This window comes from Falco biarmicus, chromosome 4 (genome assembly GCF_023638135.1).
Source record: "Falco biarmicus isolate bFalBia1 chromosome 4, bFalBia1.pri, whole genome shotgun sequence".
Lineage (NCBI taxonomy): Eukaryota > Metazoa > Chordata > Aves > Falconiformes > Falconidae > Falco > Falco biarmicus.
In genome coordinates this window covers 80,358,758-80,375,308 of record NC_079291.1, presented here as the reverse complement: position 1 = coordinate 80,375,308, position 16,551 = coordinate 80,358,758, and the positions used below count along the sequence as shown (strand labels likewise).

At 38.4% G+C, this 16,551-nt stretch overlaps 1 protein-coding gene and 1 non-coding gene across 5 annotated transcripts in view; both read right to left on the bottom strand.

Moving 5' to 3' along the window:
- Positions 1-16,056, bottom strand: part of TRRAP (transformation/transcription domain associated protein) — a 96,900-nt gene extending 80,844 nt beyond the window's left edge. For all 4 annotated transcript variants that reach the window (XM_056335115.1, XM_056335117.1, XM_056335116.1 and 1 more), the window contains exons 1-14: positions 15,894-16,056; positions 15,176-15,326; positions 14,779-14,828; positions 10,697-10,807; positions 10,037-10,141; positions 9,301-9,384; positions 8,515-8,571; positions 7,725-7,850; positions 7,311-7,388; positions 6,989-7,077; positions 5,933-6,029; positions 5,430-5,568; positions 2,741-2,819; positions 1,496-1,730 (exon numbers count right to left, since the gene is read on the bottom strand). In XM_056335115.1, the coding sequence (XP_056191090.1) occupies positions 1,496-1,730; positions 2,741-2,819; positions 5,430-5,568; positions 5,933-6,029; positions 6,989-7,077; positions 7,311-7,388; positions 7,725-7,850; positions 8,515-8,571; positions 9,301-9,384; positions 10,037-10,141; positions 10,697-10,807; positions 14,779-14,828; positions 15,176-15,275 (1,350 nt within the window). In that variant the 5' untranslated portion in view covers positions 15,276-15,326; positions 15,894-16,056. The remainder of the gene's footprint in view (positions 1-1,495; positions 1,731-2,740; positions 2,820-5,429; positions 5,569-5,932; positions 6,030-6,988; positions 7,078-7,310; positions 7,389-7,724; positions 7,851-8,514; positions 8,572-9,300; positions 9,385-10,036; positions 10,142-10,696; positions 10,808-14,778; positions 14,829-15,175; positions 15,327-15,893) is intronic.
- LOC130149341 (small nucleolar RNA ZL1) lies at positions 14,906-15,048 on the bottom strand. Its single transcript, XR_008821886.1, has one exon. It is a non-coding gene; the product is annotated as a small nucleolar RNA ZL1 (small nucleolar RNA).
- Positions 16,057-16,551: the final 495 nt, after the last annotated feature.

Here is a 16,551-nt window from a genome sequence, read left to right as displayed (position 1 = left end):
GTATTCATTATAGGGTTAAGTTTTAGTTTTATGCAATATATCAGATTTAGAAAGCAATAATCAATCTTGCAGAACAGTCTCCCAACATTCCTGCCACTTGGCCAATACTAAACAAGAGACATGTTGTACAAGGTTTCAGTTCAAAATTTTCTGTACTTCCCAGCTTTTAAAGTCTAGATGTACTCAGCTTGCTCAGATTTTTCCCAACTACCACCACAGTTCTGTTCACCCCCCTCTTCCCTAGATGTATCTTCTCTGAATTCACGTATTATTACAAAATGAACACTTGTTTATCAAATAAAAAACAACTGTGCAACACTACAGATTTTTTTCAAAAAGTAGGGGGAAAAAGCACAAGTTTATTTGGAAGACAACCCTATGAGAAAGCTACTCCAGTACGAGAAATCTGGAATAAAGGTCCCATTACAATGCATATTATCCAGATTTTTCACTTGCACTGTCACTTGTATTTTGCATTTAGGATGAAAGCCATTCCCTAAACTACTGCTACCTTAAGAAAAAAATAAGTTCACAGTTAATACCAAATAATCTGAAAATTACTAAAATGACTAAATCTCTTCCCTGGTGCATTCAGAACCACAACAGGCAGTCAATGACAGAGAAGCATCAATGATGCAGGGGATCCACGACATTCAGAATTCCTACATCTCCCTTTCCAAAACAACCAGCCATACAGCTTCCTCAGTTATCTTAAAGCATTAACACCAGTTTGATTTAGATTTCAAGCCATGTTCTCGCATCCCAAAATGAGATTATTAAATCAGTATTTACCCTAGAAGTGTTTTACTCTACAATTGAGTGTATCTTCATGTTATGGCAGAAGAAACACTACACAATCTTTTTCCATTAACAACCTGGCTACAGCAAACAGGTATTGCTTCACTTGCACTACACCAGGGAGGCCAGCTTTTCAGGTGCATCCCTGATTTAAGAAAAAAAAACCACAAAAAAAAGCCTCCATATAAGAAAGATCCTTAAAAAGGATCTGTAGATCCTCAGAGTACAAATATTTCATGTTTTACACATTGTATTGGGCTATGCCAAGGACCTGTGAAATAATCCTCTTTCAGGGTTTAAAAAAAGACAAAACACACACACAGAAGGCATTAAAGAATACCTTTCTTACATACCCTTAAGCAGTGGTGGGGAGGGAAGATTACAACTAAATTTTAAAAGAAAAATTTAAACAACAATAACAGTTAAGCTACCCCCAGCATCACAGACATCGTTTCCTTCTTTGAAAGAAGTCATTGAATGAATAAGCTGAGTTGGCAAAGCATCTCCCCTATACTTGAGAGATGGTCCCTGTTGCACAGCATTTTAAAAACCCTTCTCTGAGGTACTAAAATGAAATACAGTATGCAGACTGTTTCTATATACTCTCATTTCTGAAGAAAGGAGAAAGTAAAATGAGATTGGCAACATACTATAAAATAGGATATTCAACTTCTTATTGAATGTTTTAAATCAATACCTCCAGCATTCTCATGAGGATATCTCTACCATTTCCATTTTCCTGTTCACTTTTGGAACGGATACAGTCTACCAAATTTAGCAGAAGCTTGCACGACATTGTCTGGATACTGCTAGGCAAGGACTCATCATCAATGTTCTTGGCAAATAACTGGACAGCAAGGGAGAGATCGTTGAGTGGTAAATGCTGACGGACATGATGTACCAGGTCTGCCAGCGTACTATATGCAAGTGGTCTATCAGTAAAAACAAGAAATGAAGAAAACACATTGAGGACAATTAAAATTGTTGTTAATTGGACTTAACCAATAATTACTGCCCAGAGCTATTTCCAAGATTCTAAACCCAGATTTTCTACTTTTTTTATATGCAAATCCAGATCTCACACGGCTTTTACAATTACACAAGAGAATTATAACCTGTAAAATCTAACCAAAGATGCATTCATTGATTTATCCCACAACACTGATATTACCTCTCTCATCTTTCTTCCCCCACTGCTGAACATCCCCAGCACATATTTTCATTTACATACAATTAAAAGCAAATTAGTGTGTTGTAAGCCACATTTTAAGCAGTGTTGGTAAGCTGTTTCACAATTAACTGCTGATGATTCTTCATTTCAGAAGTAGTTACAAAACCTGATAAATTTTTAATATAATTTCTTTTCAAATACCAGGTTTAAGCATCTAGCAGATACTACTCAATCTAATACATGTTGTCAATAAGGTACACTTGATACTTCAGCATGAGGAAACAATTCTGCCAGTTCATATATTTTAATTTGGTCTGCAAAAGCACCTAAAAACTAGTACATTTGGAGACACAGCCAGTAAGTATACTCCTCATTTTTTTTTTTTCAATTCAAATGAGTAAGTTTTAAGGTACTGATTGATAAAACAGTTTAAAATTTCATTCAGATTTTACACTGGACACAAGATGTATTTCTTGAAATACTGGGAAGATACTGAGTTGATTTCACTGTGACCACTGTTGTGGCTGTGCTCTGTAATTCAAAACATGAAATAATTTTCATTCACCCATTTATCTCATTTTGCCCTACACTCACACTACCATGCTACGCCATCAAAAGTGTTAAAGAACCACCACTCTTTACAGCAGCAGAAACCATTCGAATATTATGATCTAATAAAATTAGTTATTTAAAGCAAAGATTTAGGACCCTAAAATGTTGGTAAACCTTGAAAGAAACCAGCTGCGGCAGGCACTCCAAACTTTGTCATACCTCAGTGTCTCTCGGGCAGTGTATCCAGAGCCAATTAGTATAGATTCATCAAATAGTTTGTCCATACATGGAATAAATTCTGTAATTTAAAAAAAATAAAGAGAAAAAAGAAAAAGCAATGATTGGCAATGAAAAAATGATTGGCAAAATAAATAATCAAAATAAGATAGTTAAGCATTAAATCATGCAACTTAGGTATTTATACCTAAGTCAGAAAAGTGGTTTTATTATAAAATTCATTCCTGAAGCTTATAAAAGGCAGTGTCAGTTACAAGGAAACTTTAAATTAACCTCTTGTGACTACGAACTCCACTGACACTTGCCCCTTGAGTACACAGTACACAGGCAAAGCCACAGCACTGATGTTACAAAAACAGTTACATCTGGAAAGAGAAAAAAATGCTTATTTTCAACTCTGCAGAAATTTTAAAATGTAACAAATGAGCTACTGAAAAGGACAAGTTTGGGCAACACTGTACAACACAACTCAATTTTGCCTGGCATCTTATACAAGCTCTATCCCAAAATATAAGGAGCAACTTGCAGCAACATGCAACTTGGTGTCAAGGAACAAAAGGAAGATTTCAAAAACAAAATCAAGTGGCAAAGCAAGACCAAAGAGGCATCTGATTTTTAAATACAGAAATCAACAAGTTCATAGAATTGATTAGGTTGCTCTCCCCCCGAAGGCAGATGATGGAAATGACAGGACGGATTAACTGCTCCCACCTCCAAATAGCGCAAGCTAAAAATTAGTAAAAAATAAGCAAAAAGACAAATAAAGACAAAGAGGAATATCCAGCAGCCTCCATTCTCCACAGATTTCCAAACAATAATAAAGATAAAAATTCATCATTTCCTGAATGAAATCTGAAATAGACAAGGAATCAGTGAGGTCTACTTAAACGAAAAGGACAATATAGTAGCTGTCTTTGCTTTAAGAGAATGTGACATTCTGCAAAAATACAGAGGAAGAGAAAAGGAGAGCACTGGCACTGATTTTTGAGGAGGGCAGAGATCTGAAAGAATTACAGTGGAAAAAGCAAATTAAGAATGGGAGCAAAGATTTTGGATGCAAAGACAATCCATTATTTTACAACGCAACCACCACAGCAGTCATGATGTGGGAATAAATTCAGCCATAGCCAGCAAATAATACTGTGGAGAAATAAGGTGAGTCAAAAAGATGGTTGGAAAGGAACTACCTCTGATCATCAAACCACTCTGAAAAAACAGTCTTAGATGCACTAGTGTTAGCAAAGAGATTAAGGCACAAATCCTGACAATGAAAAAAAGCAAAGGAAATGCAAACTGAGAGTTTGTGTGTTGAACACATTTAACATTCATATTCCTGTGCTGTGACTCCTAATGTGAGCTAGCAAGAGAAATTAAAACAAAGCAAGCAGTAATAGTTTACACCAGACCACTGATAGAACTCTCCTTAAACTTTGTAACTTAAGAATATTTTGCACTGAAATTAAGAAATGGTCACAACGTTCAGTCGTTAGAATTTCAGAAACACCATACAAACCATTCTAGCTTTTTGAAATGGACACGTCAGTAAAAATTCTCAAAAGAAATGGCTTAATATGGATGAAAATAGGTAAGTTTCTAAATTCAATTTGAATTCTATCTTCTAAGCCAGGTTTTAAAACCTCCATCTAATATTTATGTACACACCACATTTTGCTGATATTCTTAGACAGAGGCAGTCTTTGCAGTGATAATAGTGGAGAGAGCGAGTACAGTTTCACCTCCACCCTCGCTTTTAGGAATCAGAAGCAAAGTTCCACAAAACACATCACAGTAAGGTACAATGGCATTATTTGTCAACTCTCAATCAAAACAGAAGACTCAGTCTGAAAGATTCTTTCACTGAGAACAATAATGCCAATGGCAAGACCCACAAACATGAAACACTCCCCTTAACATTCATGTTTTCAAATAAGTTGCACTGCACCAGCAGAATGACTGAAGCCTGATCTTCTACAGCTAGCCAAAAAATAACCAAAGAAACAGCTTTCCATGTGACCACAATACTAAATCCCAGAAGTAGGAAACATGCTATTTTGTTAGTAAGCTAACACCACCTGTAAGGCATCACACTGCTCCATAATTGCTGTTAGCAGAAGAAAAAGAAAGGGTACCACCCAATAAAGATGAAAAGATAGAAGTTAGTACTTTACAGAGTACACTCATCTCCAGTTTTGCAATTCTGCCAAAACAGAACATAGCCACCGAACTTGGTTAATTCAAGCACACCAAAAATGGCTTTTCCTCTGCTAGAAACAAATACTATGAGCTGAATCAAACATACGGCATCAGGTTTTGACAAAACTACTTCCACTCAGGTTAACAGATCAGTATTTTAAAGTATCCATATAATTGTAGGAACAATTACAAACCAACACAAATGTTTATCCTCAAATGGCAATTACTTGGAACAACAGATACTTGGAAAACTAGAAAAGCTACTCTGCATACTGCTGGCAGACTGAACATCTTATTCAGATGATAATTTTTTTAAAGAAAAAGAAAAAAGACAAAACAAATATCACACACACCCCAAAATAATCGAATGTATGTAATAGTCCAAAACAAGTAATAAGCAGTATGTCTCTTAAATACACAGAAATAGTTGAAATCTTTCCAGTTTATAGATACATTTTTAAAAATAAGTACTACATACGGTTCCTCAAGTCTGTTGTCAAGATGTGCTTAGCAGCAATCAGAAGCTCCTTCCGAAGGTGTGCTGTTTCAGCTGGACAGTTGGAGAGCAACTGCAGCATTCCTTTTACCATTTGCTGAGAGTACTTAGACACCAATTCCTATAACAAAAAATAGCATGAATACAATTATTACGACATTATATTTTAAAGGTTTGCTTTTTATTTGCAAAATAACATTCACGTAAAATTCACTCATTTCTCTTTAAGAAGTACTTCTAAAATCAAAATACAATAGCCATTCCATAGGTGCCCAGGGTGGGTGGAATGGCACATTTTGAGTTTGCATTCACATGAGAATCCTTCTGAAAGGACAACCAAGTATAGCCCCGTCTTCAGATCTGCTACACAACTGCTCTTCCCTCCAATCCCCGATGCACTCATGGTGGTCACTTGCCTACGATTAAGTTAACTAGAGATCTATCTGTTGCACTAAGAGTAATAAAGTTAAAAAAACACAACCTACCTGGTAAATTCTTATGATGTAAGCCAAAAAAGACAATGTTTTAATTTGAGCAGCGATAAAATCGGCATACAATTCCTTGTTGTAAAGTTTATGTTGCCTGAAATAAAATTGAACAGTGTTTACAATTTTGTTCCTCCTTTTTAATACCTTCATTCAGAAAATTCACAGAAGTTTCAAATTACATCACCTTGTAGTGAGGCTCTTGCTTCATAACGGAATAAAATCATCATGGGAGAGCCCATTTTCAACAAGCTCTCTGCCATTCAAATTCCCAGAACCTTACGCTCTAAGTAGAAATGCACAGCCCTGAGGCAGCCATACAATTTTCAACTTTCTATAGAAAGCCAAGCCAATACATTAGCATCAAACATCTGGCTCCATTCCCCTAACTAGGGCAATTTTTTTCCTCCAAGCAATACACCCTCCCACAGCCTTGTCTGTCTGTCTGTCTCAAGCTTCAACCACTTATTCAGATTATTCAGGCAGACAGGGAAAGACAGAGATCTTACTCTTGCTGCCCTGCTCAGCATCACTCGCTGCTCCTTAGAAACCTCTCTGTGAAGCAAGAAAAGCAGCACCCGTCATCTGCAACACCACAAGGCTCTACCTAAGCTATGCGTTGGAAGAGCAAAAATACACCACTGGTGGTATAGTAAAGATTAACGAACAGCAAGTATCCCAGCTAATATGATCTCGTACTGTCAAGAGTCACATACTATTTCTGGTAATACGGATTTCTGTCAGAAACTATAAAAACTCTACTATTTAGAAATTCATTTAAAAAAAAGCATAATCAAATAAAAAATTGGCATCTTCTGCACAACTATGGATTTTATCAATGCCATATAATGGGAATATTCGAATTTGCCAATTACTTCGCTTACAAAATTTTGACAATTTTAAGTCAAATAATCATTGCTACTTTTGAGATTAAAAGCAGTAAGACTAAAAGCAAAGATCAAAAGATGTAAGACAAAAATATTTTGGGCAATAGTGCATGGCACATCTAAGAAGTTTATCCCAAATATCATCAAAACACTGTTAAAACGCTCTTACCTTGCTTGAGCAGAAACCTGTATTATAATAGTGTTCATAATCAAGGGCACAAATTCAGCTACTACATTATGAATATTCAGTTTGTAGAGCTTAAAAAAAAAAAAAAAAGAGGTATAATTAGAGAAATTTACAAGTCCCTTGCAGTCAACTTACTTGACAGCTAACAGAAAAAATGACAAAATCTCAGCAGCTCATTTTTAGACCATATTTTAATCCCAAAAATATATTGCGTTCATTTTTACTGATATGTTAGCTCGCAGAAGTTACACAAGCCGTTCAGTAATAGAAAGTATTTATATGCAAAATACTGGAGTATACTAACCTGATACATAAGAACAACAATAATAGGTAGCTCAGCCAAGACCTTTAGAGATAAAGATCCTCTGGGAATTATAGAATGCTGAAAGAAAGAACACGTGTCTTATAAACAGTTTAATTATTAATTCAAAGAAGTATTCCAAATACCTTTTCAAAGAAACTGCTCATTTTAATAGCACTATATTTAGCAATAATAACATTTTAAAAGCACAAAACCATATGGTACTACATTAAATAAAAATCCTGTAATTATAGCTGCATAGAAAATACATGGAAAGTTTCAATCAGCTTCTACAAATAAATCTTGATAGGAAAAACAAGCAAAAAGAAAGCTTATTAATTATCTTTACCTGCCCTTGTGATCTGGGGTATTGCGATACAGACAGGCTCATAGCTAAAGAGCAGTTAGAATACTCACTGTTCTTGTTTCACTATCTTCTCGCTCAGGATTTACTTTCACCACAATTGTGGTAATCATGCCAACCATTTCAGGAGTAGGAACTGTGTTCTCTGGAATCACCTGAGGATTCTCAAAATACCGATTCTACAAGCAAAGAGCAGAGGAAAAATATAATAATGCCAGTAACAGTCAAAAGGCCGTTTATCCCATTAGAATTCCTGCATATATTTTTCCCCACAGCTTACCGCAGACAGTTTTTTTCTTCTCTGCACAGGACATTTACACAGCAGTATGTACCAGGACTACACACATACCCTGCAATCTTTCACTGCTGCTACAGCAAGAAGTGGAAAAGCATCCCCACCAAGGTGGTTCTTTTGCTGAAGAAAAAGCTCCCAACAGATATTCTGTACCAGTGAGGAAGAGCAGGCGCTGTTCTGCACAGACACCAAGCACGCTGAAGAGCTCTATCTGCTGCAAAGTGCATCACCTCGCCCTTCCCTCAAAAAAAAAAACCCCAACATTTGGCAACATGGACACCGCTGCAGTCAACTGACCAGTGCTTAATTACCTAAGTTTACCTCGCTTTTCTCATACTAGTAATACTGTGCTAGAAACACGTTTTTCTAATTCAAAATGTAAATTTATCCATTTTTAATTTATTTTTCTTTAAAAAATGTATTAAAATATTTACTTTGTATCACTAAATACAAAAGTAATTATGTTAATATATTTTAGAGATAAAATTAAGACATAAAAACCAGGTTTCTGACTATAGCAAGGGCAATTTAAGAAATAAAACGCTTACCACTACTTTTGGAAGTTCCTTGTAAATCTGTTTCACAAAGTCCAAAAAATGATGGATCTAAGAAGGAAGAAGTCAGTTTACCATAAAGAAAAAAAAAAAAAAATCACAATTTTAGAATCTCTATATTAACAGTATAATCACATAAAATCTTAAGTCACCACTACAGTATATTTTCCATTACATTTAAAAAAATTTGAAAGTGTTCTCCTATTTCCTTCTGTTCTGCCAATATTCATTTGACTCACACTTGGAAAGAATCCAATTTACTTATCATCTCAACATAGTTCCAATAAAGTATTAGAAAAAATTACTATTAACCAACAAAGTCTTCCCAGGAGAAAAGCAAGTAAAGAAAGCAACAGAATAAAAATCCACACTTTCAAATACTCCTTTCATGAGTCACAAGACAGAAGCAAGGGGTAGAGGGGGGAAGAATTTAATATTCTTTTTCCAGGATTTTCTCTTCACAAGTTAAAAAGGCACCAATTCTCTTGCCTTCTGTGGGAATTTTATTACTTAGTCTAATTATATTGCCCATGAACACTTAAAGCAAAGACAACTCGGCTTTAACAATTTGTGTTTTTTCCCAGGGGTGCAAGCACTATCCAATCCTCTTTTACTTTACAGTAAAAAAAAAAATTAAATATATGGTTATCACAACAGATCAGCCAACACAAAAGAACAGCAGGAAAACTCAAACCAACCCACCTACCCACCTGAACAAAATAACAATTCCAAAGAGCATGGCAGTAAGTTCTATACCATCTAACAAGATTTATGACCTACTTCTTGAGTGATTGCTGGTCGGAACTGTTTGTGCAATTCAATAATTATTCTTAAGCAAATCAGTACATTTTCTTCATTCTCCGTCTGAAAAAATGAGAATCTTTAGTGAGCCTACTGCTGCATTCTTCAACTACTCCCTAAGTACTTAAAAACTCCATAAAATTATACTCAACTCAGCAACCTACAAGAGCCCCAGTAATATGAATTTGCATAAGCAAGATACCCTTCCTATGATACAACTTAATCTAATTAAATTAAAGAGTATGGTTAAAATTAAATTCATTCCTACTGGAACAAAAACCAGAAGTTGCAACCACTCTATACCATCAGACCTGTTTCTATTGCCCCACGGACAGTGAGACCCAAGTGGGGCTATTTACACACCAAGACACCTCCACGTACAGCAGGTTATTTTTTCGGAGCTTCAAATGACCACTCTTTCAGTTCCAAGTAAGAAACAAAACAAACTCTCTAGAATAAGATATCTCCCAGAAAAACATTCATGAATGAAATTTATCTAGCACGAGAAAATCCAAGTTTCCAAAGGACAGAACATGCAGAAAACCTGTAGGCAATAAGATACCACACTGGTGAAGCGTAAATAGAATGCCCTTCCACCCTTGCTCTAGAAGAACAGCTATTTGAAATCCTAGCCCCAGCAATTTTTGGAGATCAAGAAAGAAGAGGAAAAACTTTTGGAAACCTGAAACAGTTTTAAGAGAAAAAATAAAAATACCTCTAGAAATCTAAACATTACAGACAGGATATTTTTGGTATGAAGACGAAGATGTTCGTTTGTTGGTATCCTGTGAATGATTTCAAGCACTAGCTTTCGGAGTTGCTGTAAAAAAAAAAAAAAAGACAAGAAAATAAAGATATGATAGAACTTTTCAAAAGCACACAGAAACCAACAATTGGTTGCAACATCTTTTCAGCTTAATAATTCCGCATGCTTTAAAAAAGCCATTTTACTTTATGTGGACATAAACATATACAATAATTCTTCCTACTACCCACAAATGTAAATAAGGCAAATTTTAAAAGTTTACAGTTGAAAAACTGAGTTTCTTAAAGTCCAATTTAAATATTTAATGACATACATTTGCCTTTCATCCCATAGTAAATTCATAAATTTCTAACATTCTGTTATATTCCAGTGAGAAAGCCAATTCTGTTTCACCTGTTTTTCCTCATTTTTCGTAGAAGCCCAGATTTGCAAAGTTTATAAGTAACTTTTTTAGAAACTGGACTTACTCAATTTCACTCCAAATGACAGATCTATTTTTAACACAAAGTCCATACATAAATTGGTTCATTAGGATAATCAAGTAGTTCACTGAACAAGTAGTTTGCCATACACATTGCAAAAAGGTAAGAGATGCTCCACACAGTTTACCTGTGCTGGCTTCTCCTGCAGAAACTGTACTTCTCCATCCTGTAGAAAGGTGAGAAACCTAGGGATGATGTGTTCCAAGAACGTAGAATATTGAGGGGATGATGTCACATTCTAATTAAGAACAAAACAAAACAAAAAAAATACCAAAAATGGGGAGACAGATATAATCAGTATTACACAGATGACACTAAATTACATTCAGAGCCACTATCAAACATTTTCAGTGACTTTTTAATAGATTCAGTGATTACACGTGTCTGCTAACACACTACAGAGCACTATTCATGAAACAAACAAAAGTGAATACAAATTAATGTCTTTCCTCCAATTCCAATGGACTGTAATATGATTTTTTTTAACTTTAACACTGTCATCTCACATGGAAAATAAAATGGGCATTAACACATGGCCAGTTTAAATAGGAGGAAAAAGAAAAAGCCAAAGCGCTTTAGACATTCTTGAACAAGAAAGACTGACAGGCACGCTCTCATTTCATTGCTCTAGGACTCCCAAGACTTTTCAGCCACTGTTAAATTGAGATTTTAGGTTTTTCTGCAATATGTGTACATGTACACATCACCCAAACTGACAGCATTACTTTCCACTGTGAAAACTATCTTGCACTACTGGAAATATTAGACAAGCAAGCTTTATCTGCCTTAAAAGAAAACCTAACTTGGCCACTGTGAGGTTTATTTGGAATCTCAGCTGTAGTTTATGTATATGCTGTTAGGCAATTCTCTGAAGCATCTGTGATACAGAAGCATACTGGTCTGTTAATTAAGGTACAAATGAGAATGCAGCATTATTCTGAAAAATCTATACAGGCATTTCACATTATTCCTTGAACAACATAAAAATTTTATAAAGCCTCCTCCTTTTACAGATTTCCACTGCTATTCTCTACTTTGCAGTAACTTTTCATAGCACACAACCATAAATCATATTATACTAGGCACTGTCCAAATAAAGGGGCTTTTATTCCAAGGGCTTTTAAGAAAGCAGACAGATATCATAGCAAGGGCACAAAAACATTTTAAATACATGTGCCGATTTTGGCTGGGACAGAGTTTATTTTTTTCATAGTAGCTAGTATGGGGCCGTTTTGGATTTGTGCTGGAAACAGTGTTGATCACAGAGGGTGAACAGTGCTTCGACAGAGTCAAGGCCTTTTCTCCTTCTCACACCACCCTACCAGCAAGTAGGCTGGGGGTAAAGAAACTGGGACACAGCCAGAACAGCTGACCAAAGGGATATTCCATACCATATGACATCATGCTCAGCATATAAAGTTGGGGGAAGAAGAAGGAAACGTTTGGAGTTAGTCTTCCCAAGTCACTACTACATGTGATGGAGCCCTGCTTTCCTGGAGGTGGCTGAACACCTGCCTGCCCATAGGAAGTGCTGAACGAATTCCTTGTTCACCTTTGCATGTGTGCGTAGTTTTTGCTTTACCTATTAAACTGTCTCTACCTCAGCCCACGGGTTTTCTTACTACTACCCTTCCAATTCTCTCCCCCATCCCACTGGGGGGTAGTAAGTGAGCAGCTGGGGGGGGGCTAATTGACAGGTGGGGTTAAACCATGACAATGTAAGACAGGATATTATCAACACCAAATTAACCAGCATCTTCTCTTCACCTTAAAGGGTTTCCCAAAGAAAGCCTGTCTATATCTTCTCTTCCACCTCCCCTATAATCTTTGCAACTTTGAAAGATTCCTAACCTTCCCAGCTTTATGCCACGACATTGGTCCTACTTTGGAGGAAGAAAGGAAGGAAAGTTTCTAACAAGAAATTAAACAGGTATTGCCACATTCTGGCTAAGTGGCTCACAAATTCATTGAAAGAGAAGTATACCTTCACAAGCCCAGCTTAAATTCTGAAAGCTTCTTCCCAATATCTTTGATAAACAGCAAAGAGCACAAAATTAGCTGCACTACTGATATCTATGAGTTGCTGTTCTGAACCATAGAAGAAACTAAAAAACCCCACTATACTACCCAAGTTCAGAATTATGCTGCTGGCACAAAAACATCAGAAGCAGCAACAGAGGTTGATTCTGGAAGTTTTTTCTCCTCCAAAACAGAGGCTGAAAAGACAATGAATACACTCCTCTCTCCCCATTTGGAATCCAGAATCTCTTGTCAAGAAATGGAGAAGGAAAAAATTCCCTCTGAAACAAGTAATTTCTGAAAAACATGATTCAAAACTATCACGCTTCCATCCAGAAACTAGTTTAGAGAGCAATATCCTCTGCTAGCCCAGAACAGCATCCTAACAACTAGCCCAAAAACTGGCACTGTCAAGTGGTTAAAACTATGCAGCACCTCAGTTTTAAACCTCCCTTCAAGAAGTCCTCCAGAATGATCAATCCACATTCAGTTCTACCCCTAACCAGAGAGGCGTCCAGATCACTAATGCAGCCAACAGAACCTGAACACTCATTTTCAAACAGCCATTTTTTGAGGAGGAAAATAAAAAAACCAACATTTGAAGTGAAACATAAAACCTGCTGAACTTCATAGCTATTGGAAGCTGAAGCAGGCAATACAGAAGAGTTAATAAGGAGACTATGGAACGAGAAAATGTAAAGAAACCATCTAGCATAACAACATACAACAATACCGCCCCACAACCTATAGAGGAAAAAAGGAAACTAAAACTTTTTTAGTGGTTCTTGCTCCCTCAAGTATTTTCCAACAAGTAGAACTGTACTTCAGCATAAGTCAATTCATGATGTCTTTACAGAGGATCACACTATAGAAACAAGTGAGTTCCAAGAAAACATTATCAAAACAAATATTAAGTTCTACCCTACTGAAGACAAGAGCAAAGACAGTCAACTAAGCCTTCAAATTCTAAACAGATCAACAGTCTAAGCTGTTAAAACTATTATTTTAGTCAGATAACAAATTGTTTCAGAGATGGCAGGTCAGCTTAAACAGATACAAAACTCCAGAGGGGTATTTTTAGATAGTCACTTATGGTAATATGAAGCTCTGCTCACACCATGTGCATATATATGCAGAACTGTCACAGACATCTACTTATTTCCTCATACACACTAAGAAAAGATTAAGCCTTTTAATTTAGTTTTGTTTTATAATACAGTTATACCAGCTCTAATTTTTTTATTCCACTATGTTAACCTGAACTAAACAAAAAAATTCACTGGACAGGAAATTCCACTGATAACTCAGGAAGAACTAAAATTGGCACAGCTTTCAATATTCAGCATTCATTGGATGTAACTTTATGTGAAGCTTACTTAAAAATATCCAAAGACATTAAACAGGACTAGAACGTGTATTTACATTTCCATAACACAGATTAAGCAAGATCACTTCAAATAAAGTAGGTAAGGACAGAATGTGTTATAGTGGTAGCACTCCTTTTTAATTGCAGTATGACTAAAAAACTAGATACGGAGATAATTACAGTGATTCTGAGACCCTGAACTTTTTCTACAAAATATTAAGTTCTCTATCATTTCAGAACAGACAAAGATTAAATATTCAACTAAGTATAAATTCTGCTAAGACAAGGTTGGTTTAATACATGTCTCGCTTTTTTTCTGCTGCTCATCTAAATTTGATGGTCCAACACTACACAAAAGATGTCACCAGACATCTCCACTCCTGATGTCAGATTCTGCATCTGACAACTCCTCCCTCCCTAAGCTATGGAACTCAGAGGAATGAGAGGGTCCTCTTCTTCACAAGGGCACAATACATATCTGAACTAAATAAAAGAAAGCTTTAAATATAAAAACTACTTATTATTCAACAAAATAGAAGAAAAATCTATTACTTCACCTTCATTTAAATGCTTACTGAATAAAGATTAGAGAGTGAAAGAGCTAAGTCCAGATGCTGTAATTCTTCAACAACCTGGCTAGTTACTAAATATAAAGCTAAAATTACTTATATTGTTGTAACTCATTGATAAATCACAAGATACTATTTTTACCACATAATATCAAAAATCAAACCAACATACATTAATCACAAGACTGCCATTTCAGAAGGTTGGGGGGTTTGGTGGGGTTTTGTTGTTTGGGTTTGTTTTGTTGTTTTATTTACCTCAAAATTCTCACTGACTTCTTGCATCATTTTCAATTTGGTTTCATCAGCTGAAAATGGAAATTAAAGCAAAAAAGTTAAATTCAAAACTACATCACAAAGGAAAACACCAGGTCCATTGATCAAAGAAGCAATCAGATCTTATCAGTTTAGCTATCACTGCCCAATTATAAGGCACACAGTTCTCACAACCAACCATCATACAACCACACACGCACACAGCTTGCTCACTTTGGCTCATGCAAGTATTACTCATCACTTTGCTTCTTCAAAAATCAAAATTCAAATAAAATTTAAACTGAATTCAACACACGTTTATCAATTGTCTGAACAATACCATAAAGTTTGTGAAAACTACTGAAGAACTGTAGCTTTTCATAGACAAAAAGTATCTCACGTGTATTGACATCTGTAAGAGCAGCCACAAACTGAAGGTATTTTTTCATCAAAGTGGTTTGGTCCACCACCGTAGGTCCTTGTGCCGAAACGAATGCCATCTTGGAGGACGAAGGATCAGCTTTCAGTACATAAAATCAAAACTAATACACCTACAAAAAAAAAAAAAAAGAAAAAATATTTACTAGTTTATACATCTGGTTAACAGCAGCTACCACATCACCACCTACATCCACTCTGACGTATCGGAGAGGACACATCTTTTCCAAAAGTCACAACTGTCACATTTAGTTAGGGTGACAAACGTAGCACCCCGCAGCCAGTGTCACAGGAACGCGCTGCCAGCCACAAGCAGACGCTGGGCTCCTCACACCTCACACGTTGTTCGGTTTCGTTGCTCCACGGATGCTCCCGATACCCCACAGCAGTTCCCCCCAGCCGGGTCCCAACCTCGCAGCCACCCTGGGACATATCTCAGCAAGACTCGCTCCCTGAGGTACCAACAGCTGCCCCGCCACCGCCAGCTGCCCTGCCTTGCTGGTCTGAGTCACTGAAATAAAAATCAGCTTGAAAAACCGACCCTCTCCCCTGACCTCGGCGCTCTCCCGGCAGCTCACTTCAGCCGAGCCGCCCGGCAGCGCCCGCCGCGACCGACAGCCGGGGGCCCACGCAGACACCCCCGCCCGGTACGGCCGCGGCCGGGCCCCGCGCCCCCTTACCTTCCCCGCCACTGGGCCGGTCGCCACCGGGTCGCTCCCCGCTGCCAGGGCGCCATCACGCCGCCCCCATCCCCGCCGAGGCACCCGCCCTGTGAACACGGGCACCCATGAACGGCCGCAGCGACACCTCCCCCGCCGCGGCCCTCAGCCCTCCCGGTTCCCGTCCTCGGCCCGCGGCCTCTCAGCACCGCGCCGCCGCGCTCCGGCCCCTTCCTCCCTCCCTCCCTCCCTCCCGCCCGCCGGTTCCGCCCCGCAGGCTGCGCCGCGCTGGGCCTCGCCTCCCGCCGCTCCGCTCCACCCCGCCCCCGCGCCCCGGCCTGGGCCCCGCCGAGGCGCTGCCGCCGCCGCCGCCCCCGGCGCTCCTCACCCCGCGGCTCCACGGGCCCGGCCGGCCTCGGCCCCCCACCTCCCTCCTTTGTTGCTCCCGGAGGCCGGCGGCAGCGCATGGGCTCAACGGAAGCTCCTGAGCCCAGTTCCGGCCGCCGCCTCCCGCGCATCTTCCCCGGCGGAGGCGGGCGCTGAGGCCTGTGGCACCGCCCCATCCCCTCACCGCGCCCCGGAGCCGCGGGCCTCGCAGCCCCCGGCCACCCCTTGCCCTGCCGGGCCGCTCTCGCCCCAGACGGGAAGGGCGGCTGCCAGCTCCTGCGGTGCCTGAGGC